The 12089-nt window shown below is 41.6% G+C and overlaps 1 protein-coding gene across 5 annotated transcripts in view; it reads right to left on the bottom strand.

Annotated features, from left to right (window-relative positions):
* The window catches only part of TMTC1 (transmembrane O-mannosyltransferase targeting cadherins 1), a 282903-nt gene that overhangs the window by 66618 nt on the left and 204196 nt on the right, over positions 1-12089 (bottom strand). For 4 of the 5 annotated variants that reach the window (XM_008954264.5, XM_008954265.6, XM_034936102.3 and 1 more), the window contains one exon: positions 10887-11054. The exons of the other annotated variant lie outside the window; for it this stretch is intronic. In XM_008954264.5, the coding sequence (XP_008952512.2) occupies positions 10887-11054 (168 nt within the window). The remainder of the gene's footprint in view (positions 1-10886; positions 11055-12089) is intronic. 5 annotated transcript variants of the gene reach the window in all.

The raw sequence follows: 12089 nt of genomic DNA, 5'->3' as shown, positions 1-12089 counted from the left end.
CTTCCTGAGGCTTTTTTTTGGGAGCATAGAAGGGTCCAATGGTATATCTGAGAGCACATTTTACAACATGAGACACACACAACCTTGCAATTAACAAGCCAATCTGGCTTTCCTAATTTATGGTGCAGGGAGCAGATGCACCCATACTGGGGCTGCTGCACAGATAGGCCCTGCCGAGGCTAATTACAAACGCTTTTCCTTCTAGGGAGAATTGCAGCATTGGGCCAGCCGTTTCTTCCTTTTGCATCTGTCTCTAGAGCAGCCTTCTTTTTCATGGAGACTTGATGAAATACCCTAAGTGATCTCTGAGTGCACAATAAAGAACCAGAGGAAAAAAAAGATTTAATGGTTTTCATAAAATGAGAATAGCTCATAACCACAACCTGCTCTACAAAACATGAGATGTAACACGCAGTGTCCTCTATTCTCTGTCTTCTTTCTCTTTATTCTTTCTTGCCATTCTTGTTTCCTTCAATGTGGAAACCCATGCAACTGGTTAGTGTGAAAGACTCTCTCTCACTCCCCTCCCATCTACGAGGTCATCGCTTCCTCCTTGGTATTGCACAGTACTCGGGGGTGCTGTGTTGAAAGGAAAACACATTCCAGATCTAGGAGTATACATGGGGACTCAGAAAGGCCCTTAGTTACTCAACAATGGAGGGTGATAAAGTCAGGCTTATTTGAGTTGATTATGACATGCCAGGCCCTCACATAATCTGTATGAATGAAAGTGGTAGAAAAAAGGCAAAAGTTAATGCAGGCCCAAGCAGAATCATTAAAAAGGATCAATTCCAGAAGTGAGATCATTTGATGAAATCAGTTTGCAAGCATTTCTCTAAGCTGAAGTAAATGGTACAGTTGTTTATCATCTACATAGTGTCCCTTCAGTACCACACACTGTGCCAGGTGCTGGGGATACAATATGGTTTGAGTCCCAGCCCTCAGGGAGTTTATGAGGGTGAAGAAGTAGGAGGAGGGGATTACAAGATGACATGTAACAATAGGTGAGCAGGGTATCAAGGAAGCACAGCACGCTTATCCCAGAATGGGATCAAGAGGAGGCTTCCAGAAGGCAGTGAAGGTGAAGCTGAGACTTTAAGGATAAGAAGAAATGAAATTAGCCTCTGGAGGAAGAGGCAGCAGGATGTCCTATGCAGAGGACCCCAAGAAAACAGAGCATGGGGCTTTTGAGGGACTGGAAGAAATTCAGAGTGGCTGGATCATGCTAAGTCTTAGTGTGGAGAGAGTCTAATGGGCCCTGTGAGTCACACTGGAGACTTCTCAGGGGGTTATCTGAAGAGCAGCAGAGAATCAGTGCAAAGTCTCCAACAGAGAAGTGAGGGACAGGGTAGCAAAAGAGAAGGACTGAGCAGTCTTCTGGCTGCAGTGCATGAAGACCTCCTGGGGGACTGCTGAGGAACCTCAGAGAGGAGAGGAGAGGGAAAGGGAGGAAGTGGAAAGGTAGGGGATGGGAGTGGAGCAGAAAGAAGATGAGAGAAAGAGAATAGTCAGAATTTCGGCAGGGGCCATAGGGAGGAACAGAAGGATTCGGGAGACATCCAGGAAGCAGAGGTGGCAGGTGGCAGGACAAGGTGATGGCTGATTCTTTGGAGAATAGCCCTGCATGTTCATGTCGATTCAGTTTTTTCCTTCCTCCATTCATTCATTCACTTATAGATTTCCTCCTTCTTTTTTTTTTAAATTGAGATTGTCTACCAAAATAAATCATTACAAAAAGGATCACTATAGACTGGCCTCCCTACCAATAAGTTTTGTTGGAAATTAACCTTTCCCTATACTAAGCCTGGGCCAGTTTTTTTTTTTTTCAAATGCAGGTATAATTATTCTACAGATAAGAAAATGAGGCTTTTCTCAGAGGCATTAAAAACCTTGTTCAAATGGTCACTGTACTGGTCAGCTCAGGCTGCCATAACAAAACACAAAACCCATAGACTGGGTGGCTTAAACAACAGACATTTATTGACATTTATTTCTCACAATTCTGGAGGCTAGAAGTTCAAGATCAAAGTTATGGCTGACTCGGTTTCTGATGAGGGTTCTCTTCCTGCCTCGCAGATGGTCACATTCTAGCTATGACCCATATGGAATTCCTCGGTGTGTGCACACAGACAGAGAAAGCTCTGGTGCCTCTTCCTTGTTTTATACGGGCACCACCCCTACTGGATTAGGGCCTCACCCTTGTGACCACATTTAACCCTCATCACTTCCTCACAGGCCCTATATCCAGATACAGTGAAACTGGAGGTTACAGCTTCAATATATGAATTTGAAGGGATGCAGACATTCAGTCCATATCAATCACCAAAGCCCAAGCTCTTAATCATGAGGGAGGGCCAGCAGCAAGAATAAGGCTGTCCAAATGCCACTGAGTGGCTGTGCCTACAGGGTTTACTTTCTGCCTGATGCTTGTCTACCCTGGGGCCCATCTGCCTGGGGTGATACCAACAATTTGAAGATGATACGGGGAGGGGTGGGAGCAGGAAGGGATTGTTTTATCCTTTGTAGCTGCTTCAAAAACAATGTCCACAAGATCACGCAGCTAGCAAGTGGTAGGGATGGGACTTGGACCCGAGGAGTTTGGTTCTAGAGTTTCTGTTCCCTCACCTGAAGGAAGGTGGCAGGGGGAATGACAAAATATAGATAGATGGATTTGAAGGCTATTTGGAAAAAAATTCCTGCAACTTATTTGGATTAAATGAGACAGGCAGACAACTGATGAGAGAGAGGAAGGACTTCAGGATGAGAACCTAGTTTCTGGGCAGTTGTACTTTAATGCACTAACTCTCTCAGATTACATATTTACATTTAATTTTTAATTTCAAGGTCAGATTAAGAGGAGAATTCCATACAATGTGTTAAAGCCGTTGGGGAAGTATGTTAAGGCATACTTCCTCGTTTTATACGGGTGCCACCCCTACCTCAACTTTTGTTGAGCTTTTTAAAATAACAGCCCCTGAGAACTGAGCAAAGACTGCCCCACTAAAATCCACTGGCTGGGAGCTTGAAGACCTCTCCAGAGGAGGGATCTGATGGGCATCTGTGAAGCCAGAGAACAGCCAAAAGAAACAGACCATCTGAAAGCAGCAGACCCCACACTTACAGCTGCTTCAGAGATTTAAAACGCACCACAGTGAACATGGGAGTGCAGATATCTCTTTGAGATACTGATTTCATTTCCTTTGGGTAAATACCCGAGGAAGGATTGCTGGATCACATGGTAATTCTATTTTTAATTTCTTGAGGACCCTCCATATTGTTTTGCATAATGGCTGGACCAACGTACATTCCCACCAACAATGTACAAAGGTTCCCTTTTCTCCACATCCACCCCAACACTTGTTATCTCTTGTGTTTATGACAATAGCTGTCTCTTGTGTTTATGACAATAGCCGTCGTAACAGTTGTGGGGTAATATGTCATCATGGTTTTGATCTGCGTTTCCCTGATGATTAGTGATGCTGAGCACCTTTTCATACACCTGTTGACCATTTGCTTGTCTTCTTTTCAAAGATGTCATTCAGGTCCTTTGCTCATTTTGAATCAGATTAGTTGTGGGGTTTGTTTAGCAATTTAGTTGTATGGGTTGCTTACATATTTTGGATATTAACCCCTTATTGGATATATAGTTTGCAAATATTTCATCCCAATCCACAGGCTGTCTTTTCACTTTTTTGCTTGTTTCCTTTGCTGTGTGGAAGTTTTTTAGTTTGATGCAGTCCCATTTGTGTATTTGTGATTTTGCTGCCTGCGCTCTTAGTGTTGTATCAAAAAATTCATAGCCAAGGCCAATGTCAAGGAGCTTTCCCCTTATTCACAATAGCCAAGATATGGAAACAACCTGAGTGTCTATGGACAGATGAATGGATAAATCATTTGTGGTATATACATACAATGAAACATTATTCAGCCTTAAAAAAGAGATACTGCCATTTGCAACAATATGAGTGAACCTGAGGGACACTATGCTAAGTAAAGCCAGACGCAGAAAGAAAAATACTGCATGATCTTACTTATATGTGAAATCTTAATAAATGAAACTGAACACAGAGAAAACGAGAATAGAATAATGGCTAGTAGGTGTGGCAAGGAGAGGAAATGAAGAGATATAGGTCCAAGGGTACAAATTTGCAGTTCTGTAGATGACTAAGTCTAGAGATCCCATGTACAAAAAGAGGGCTATAGCTAAGAATATGGTATTGTATATTTTAAGTCTGCAAAGAGAGTAGATTTTAGGTGCCCTTACTATTAATACAAAAAAGAAAAAACAGGTAACTATGGAAGATAATGGATATGTTAAATTGCTTACCTGCAGTAATCATTTCACTGTGGATATGCATATCAAAACATGTTGTACACCTTAATTTTATACAATTAAAAAAAGGAAAAAGAAAGAACATGGAATAAAGAGGGTTGCTTCCTTTTTCTTTTTCTCTATTTTATTTTCTGTTTGAAAGAAGGATAAACAATATCATAAATGGTGTTGATGAAATTCTGGCTGCATGGAGAATACCTAAGGAGAACCAGCAATGCCCAATGTTGGAACCAGCTGAGGTTGATAAGATAGCCTGAAGGTTGTATGTTTTTAAATGTACAGATGCTAATTTTTTTTCTTTTTTAGCATATCTAGTGAAGGGCAATGTATTAACCTGTTAGGGGAGCCAACTCCAGGTTTTGCTAAAAACAGAGATCAGCATCTATCTTGTGCTTTACCATTTACAAAGAGCTCTTCTGTGTTCACTCACTTAAACTTTGATGACGGGGTTCCACATCTCTGAACTGGCTTCCTTGGAGGCTGAGATGAGATGAGATCTACATTTGCCCTGTTCTCTGAACAAAACTTGCTGCAGACAAAGGAAAATACTCATGCTTCTCATGTACTAGAATGGGGTCCCTTCCTCTGCTTTTAAGAGGCATCCAGTAGCCAAGAAGGAAACACCCTCCTTATGGCCTAATGAGAACTTGTCACTCCTATGGTACACGGAATCAGAATCCTCGCACAACACAGAATAGGAGGACCCAAAGGATCCCTGGTGACCATTTCATTCCCTTTGTCTTCCTCTCATTTTACACAAGAGAGAGCCAAGCCTTAGAGAGGATCAGTGGTCCAGTCATAAGTGACAGTATTGCATTTCTACAACAGCCAAAGGCATTTCCTGTATAGATTGTGGATAGTTCTTTTCGGGGGTGGGTGCTGAAATACTAACACTATCTTTCATTTATGATACCTTTATGGTTTATAAAATCTCCTTATTTGAATGTTAAAAAGCAACTAAAATGTATGACAGGTTGCTAGGATTTTAATATAATTTTTCAAATGATAGTATCCAACATAAATTTAGTCATATTGGCAAAATCCAGGTAAGCGTATTAGTAATGGCTTTAATAATCAAATTTCTATTAAGGAAAATTTCTGACTTTTTCTATCTAGAACTAAATAGTGCATGGTAGCAGTAAGTTTTGAAGGCAACTGTGATTATAGAAATGAATACAACTGGCATATTTATTGAAATTGATCCTTTTCTCTGTGTGATTAGCACAGTAATTCTAATTTATGTCCCACCCAAGGAATAGACAATTGGGTCTGTGGAAACTTGGTCTCTGCTGAGATCAGGGCATTGTTTCATAATGGTAAGAGGAAGTAATAATGTTCCTAACAGGCAAGCAGAAGTGGGTGGGGTCACTAAAATCCTAAGAACACACTGCTTTTTCCCATCGTTGGTTTTGACCTTTATGTTCTCTCCGTGATATTTTTCTGCTATGTTTTTCTAGGCTCTCATTTCACAATGAACAGTTGGTGAAAAAAAGGAAAATAACAAGCCAAAGGCAACACTTTCCCTGGAACTTAACTGGCCAGGTCACTCTTCCCTCCAGGAATAGTCTCCCTGTTTGCTTTTTTGATGCTCCAATTTCATACTTCCAGTTATTATCATGGAAACATCCAGCTTTACCCATATTTATTCCATAGAGAAATATAATATTCATAAATTACATGGCCGAACGTGAAACCCTGTTAATAATTACAACAGTGATTATAAATAAACATTTCCCTTTCAACTCAGGATTTTAAATCCATGCATTTCACATATCTCCCTCACACCTTTTATTGTGGAAGACTTGATAAATAACAAAAAAGCTACTTTAATCAGGTGTATCTCCAAGGTTTTAGAACATCAATTTGTTTTGTTGGCATCATTGGACAATAGGTCAGGAGGACCATCCCCAAATTCCTAATTGCAGAACAAACATGAAAAAAATATTCGTAGTGTTCAGTGAGAGGTTAGCAAAAAGGAAAGGAAGAAGAATTTGTGATTCTCCTCAATTTTGACCCCTGCCTTGACCTGAGATTTTATAATGCCACACACAGGATGGACAGTACTTATGGAATGCTTACTTTAAATCAAGTGCTGGGTTAAGCACCAGTTTCCATGGATTATTTCCTTTAGTCCTTGCTGTAACTTATCAAATAGGTAGTATTACTCTGCCTCCCATATTAGAGATGAGGAAACTGAAGCTCAGAGAGATTAAGACCTTTTTGTAAGGTTACAGACCCAATAAATCGTTAAGCAGATGTTTCAGCCACGGCCAGTAAATGGTCAGAATCAATCCTGAAGTTGATCAACATTTGATGCTTAACCAAATCAGTACCATAAGACCAAAGTAACATTAGAATTTCACTATCACAACGTTTATATGATTGGCAAGCAAAACTACAGCCTATGGGTCACGAATGTGTCCATGTGTTTACATTTTGTCTTTAGTCTTTTCCCCAAGACAACATCAGAGTTAGATAGTTGCAAAAGAGACTGTATGACCCACAGAGCTTAAAATATTTGCTATCTGACCTTTACAAAAGAATCTGTCAGTACCTGGTTTATATTCTTTTCCCTGGGAGGTATTCTAAATTCTCTGCCTCAGCAATTCAGAGAAGGGGAAAGAGAACTACTGTTTTTCCTACAGAGTAGGAAGATGATCCAGGCCATAAATGTTAATTGCTGGTCCGTGGATCACTTAAACAGTTCAGGAATGGGATTTAGAGAGATCCTGAGCTGGATGCGAAAGGAAATATGTTTGTCCCTTTCTAGGTATTTTGAAGATTAGGAGAGGGAAGAGGGTTTAATCTAATCAAATTATGTCATTATGGTATTTATTTACTCCAAACAAATGTAGGGTTCTGAGCTGTCACTAGGCCCAACCAGAGCTATGCGGTGATCCACCTACCAGTTCAGCACATAAAACAGCTTCTTACTGTAAGAATTAAAGAAAATATGCCTTGCAGCTATGATCATAAATCTCTCTCTCTGCTTATACTTGAGCTAGCTTAGGTTAAAACACAATGTAAAATATAGGAATGGCAAAGTTTATGTACCTTTTGATTTTTATACCAGATTTGGGTTCAAATCTTGGCTTCTGTAAAGGTTATTTCAGCTTAGACAATTTACCCTGTCCACACCTCTGATGATACACAAGTGCTGGGTTCTTGTGCTTTTTGTGTGTAAGGTTCTTGCTGATAGAAAAAGTTTTGGCCAGGCACATTGGCCCATGTCTGTAATCCCAGCACTTGGGGAGGCCAAGGAGTAGAGACCAGCCTGGGCAACACAGTAATAACTGTTCTCTACAAAACATAAAAAAATATTAACCGGGTGTGGTGGCACACACCTATAGTCCCATCTCCTCGGTAGGCTGAGGTGAGAAGATCACTTGAGTCTGAGAGGTCAAGGCTGCAGTGAGCCATGATCACGCCACTACACTCCAGCCTGGGTGACAGAGTGAGACTTTGTCTCAAAAATAAATAAATGAATAAATAAAATAAAATAAAATTGTGTAGGAACCCTGCATCTGTATCTCCTAAAAATACATCACACAGTGGGATCTTTTGTGTAAAAGGAGGCCTCAGCTGGAAAGGCTGGAGCTTGACCAAAATTTGTATTTTCTCCAACACAAAGTTCTATCTTAAGATACTCTGTAAGATTGCTCATGGAATGGTCAGGCAAAATCATCCCACATAATTAGAGAGGCCTCAGTGAGGCTATATGTTTTACGAATGGTCTATGGTTTATTGTTTGGAACAGAGGGGAAGATGGAGTCTCTGCCAAGGGCATCACCATCTCTAGAATTATTGTACATTTTTCTTACTCAACTCAGCTGGCTCCTGTTTTGGGCCATTATGGCTAATTTAGGTTTTTCTCCTCTTTTAATACTCAGCTCAGACCTACAAGAGCATGATCCTTGACAGCCTGAGTTTGTCTTAGTCACCTACCCACCTACCTGTACTTATTTAGTGTTCTGGGTTTAACACTACGTTATAATGAAATATGTTCATGTGTCTGCCTCCCGTGCAGATTCCCAGCTCCTCTGCGCACATTCTCTGTCTCTCATCCTAGAACACACTGCACAGTAATAGTCTGAAAACCTTACACAGCGTTTCTCAAATGCCAGAAACTGTCCTGTGCATCTCTCACATACTATTTTATTCTTACACTACACTCAGGAGATAAACACGAGTATTTTACATTGTAAAATGAAGAACTTAAAGCAGAGAGTGGATAAGTAACTTGCCTAAGATCACACAGCTATTCAATGGCAGAACTTGGAGTAGAACCAGAAAGTCTAACTCCATACCCTGCACCCAACCACTAACCTTAACGTGCCTCATAGATTCTCAGTAAATGTTTGTTTGACTGACCTGAACATTACTCAGCACAAATGAATTCATAAAAACATCTGTTCTGGCCTTGAAGGAAAAAGAACAGTCTCAATAGTCTTTTAAAGTCTCAGATTCTTAAAAGTTTTCTCAGGACATAGATAAATGATAATAGGCAAAGATTTCTAGAAAATATCAATAGCTTTGATTTACACATTACACAAAATTTGATTGGACCACCAAAGGCCTCTTTAGTTGCAAAATCTCTTTAAGCACAAATGTGGAATGGTTGTGTTTTAGAAATCAATTGATGTGAAGATACTACATACTTCCATCTAAAACAATAGAAGCTTCTGGATGCAAGGTCAATCAGCTATTTTTTTTTCTTTTTTTTTTTTTACATCTTTGGCATCAGCTGTAAAGGGTTTGAGTACTAAGTCTGCCAAAATCCATTCCCAAAGTTGCTCTGATTAAGCAGTCAACATCATTAGAAAATACAACCACTGTTAGTACCTTTATTCAGGCAAAAGGTTTAGCACAGGGCAGAACTGTTTTTAAAGATTCTCGTAAAAGCTCTGACTATTGAAAGAGAAAGGAAGAAAAAACTATGCCAACAGAGACTCGGAGGAAGTTATATTACTGAACTTAAATACTCCTGTGTTTACAGAATGACCTTAGTTAGCATGAGGCAGAAGGAAGGAATGAGTCTGTTGTGGTCTGTGAGAATCGTGTTTAATAGAAAGGGGTATGACAGGGACTTAACAGCATCTAAGAGTGATTTTGCAGATCTGTGTGGAAAAAAAAAAGATGCATTTAAAAAAATCCACACAAAAAACTCTACATTGAGCTCCCTACAGTACCCACTGAAATGATCATAACGACGATCATGACAATGATACGTAATACGTAATAATACATAAATAAAATAATAGGACATGCATGCCAGACTGACTTTTTGTTTTATATTTTAAAAAATGTCAAATTGCCAAGTAAAATCAAACACATTATTTTAAAATAGTAGAAGAGTCCAGTGAACCTTTGTCTTATTTGTTCTTTCACTCATTCATTCATATTTGGCAGCCGAGAGATTATTCCCCCTTCTTACAGTGCTTGGATTTCCTGCTGGGAACTTCCCTCTTGCCTCACTTTGAGAAGTCTGGGTGGAACCCCAAGGGGCTCTGCCTGCCCTCCATGGAACTCAGAGGAGGCTTCTTGGTCAGATCAGTCCTCTCAGTGCCTTGCTAGGGACAAGGGGCAGGCATGTGACTAATCTTAAGTTCAGCCAAAAAGCTTTCTTTTCCTAAGACTTTGATGTGTAGATCCAAAAACCTGGTGTTAAGTTTACCTGTTTGTTTCTGAGAGGGTGCTCAAGACGGATTTTCCAGATGCCTGTTTCCTGTCTTGGGTGTGCCGGGTTCTTCACTTCCCTTAATTCTGTATGCCTTCCTAGCCTCTTCCAACAGTTTCCCCTTTTCTTAAGTGATATTAGCTCTGCTTCAATTGTTTGCCCCCAAAGAATAAGTGTTGGGTACCAGCTAATCAGGAAACCAAGAAAAAAATCATGGTGACTAAATTGACCAATCAGGTCATAAGTGAGGACAGAAGCTTGGAAGAGGCCCAGACTGGGGATTCCTGGAAGACTGGGCAAATAGTGTTTGGGTGTCAGGTGTGGCAGTGCCAAGAGAGCCAGGCGAAGGTCGCCAGGGTTGCGGCATTTAGTGAGGCTGACTAAGCCCCAGAAACACAGCATCATGAATGGCAGTCTCAAAGAATGTTCAAAATTAATGTTCAAAATAAAGCAACTAGGTCACAGATCACAGCGTATCATGCTGGAATATTCTAAAGAAGGATACTGCATTTCTCTTCCCTCTGGCTGTGTGCTCACTTTTCACATGCACTTCTTGGTTTCATTTTGTTTATAGCTGATTTTACAGCCCCGCTCATCATTAAAACTGTTTCCATCTGAATTCACAGACTCAAAAAGTTTCCCAGGAGCCTTATTTTCATAAATTCACTTAGAAAGAGCTCATGTTAAGTTTTATATATCATTTTAAAAATCGAAAGTTAAAACCCCACATAAAATTACATTTTCCATTTTAAACTTTATTAAAGATAATTTTCCTTAGTAAATACTGCCAGGCCCATGTAACCTCATTTGTTTGGAAACAATTTGTAAGCAAAGAAATAAACAGGAAGATATTTATTTTTATCTGTCTAGTCATACCTGAATAGGGACTCTCTTGACAGCCAAATTTCATTCTGTTTCACAGTTTTCCAAGAGAAAAGCAACAGCAGCAACACAGTGGACACAATCAGGGTGGTGGCCCCACATCGATTCAGCCAAGTGCAGAGCTTGCTCAGTCCATGCACAAAAAGGATGCAGTAGCCCATGCTGGAAAACAGGGTGGAAGGAACGGGATTACTTTGGGGGTGCAATGGCTTCCCCCCAGAATTATCTCCTACAAAACTAACTTTCTTTTTTTTTTTTTTTTTCACTTTGGGAAATCTTTTCTTTTTTCTTTTTTTTTTTTTTTTTTCTTTTTTATTGATCATTCTTGGGTGTTTCTCGCAGAGGGGGATTTGGCAGGGTCACAGGACAATAGTGGAGGGAAGGTCAGCAGATAAACAAGTGAACAAAGTTCTCTGGTTTTCCTAGGCAGAGGACCCTGCGGCCTTCCGCAGTGTTTGTGTCCCTGGGTACTTGAGATTAGGGAGTGGTGATAACTCTTAAGGAACATGCTGCCTTCAAGCATCTGTTTAACAAAGCACATCTTGCACCACCCTTAATCCATTCAACCCTGAGTGGATACAGCACATGTTTCAGAGAGCACAGGGTTGGGGGTAAGGTCACAGATCAACAGGATCCCAAGGCAGAAGAATTTTTCTTAGTACAGAACAAAATGAAAAGTCTCCCATGTCTACCTCTTTCTACACAGACACAGCAACCATCCGATTTCTCAATCTTTTCCCCACCTTTCCCCTCTTTCTATTCCACAAAACCGCCATTGTCTTCATGGCCTGTTCTCAATGAGCTGTTGAGTACACCTCCCAGATGGGGTGGTGGCCGGGCAGAGGGGCTCCTCACTTCCCGGTAGGGGCGGCTGGGCAGAGGCGCCCCTCACCTCCCGGACAGGGCGGCTGGCCAGGCGGGGGGCTGACCCCCCCACCTCCCTCCCGGACGGGGCGGCTGGCCGGGCGGGGGGCTGACCCCCCCACCTCCCTCCCGGACGGGGCGGCTGGCCGGGCGGGGGGCTGACCCCCCCACCTCCCTCCCGGACGGGGCGGCTGGCCGGGCGGGGGGCTGATCCCCCCCACCTCCCTCCCGGACGGGGCGGCTGGCCGGGCAGGGGGGCTGACCCCCCCACCTCCCTCCCGGACAGAGCGGCTGGCCGGGCAGAGGGGCTCCTCACTTCCCAGTAGGGGCGGC

Source organism: Pan paniscus, chromosome 10 (assembly GCF_029289425.2).
Source record: "Pan paniscus chromosome 10, NHGRI_mPanPan1-v2.0_pri, whole genome shotgun sequence".
Taxonomy (NCBI): domain Eukaryota; kingdom Metazoa; phylum Chordata; class Mammalia; order Primates; family Hominidae; genus Pan; species Pan paniscus.
The sequence above is the reverse complement of the archived record's forward strand: the minus strand, read 5'-3'. Positions and strand labels throughout refer to the sequence as shown.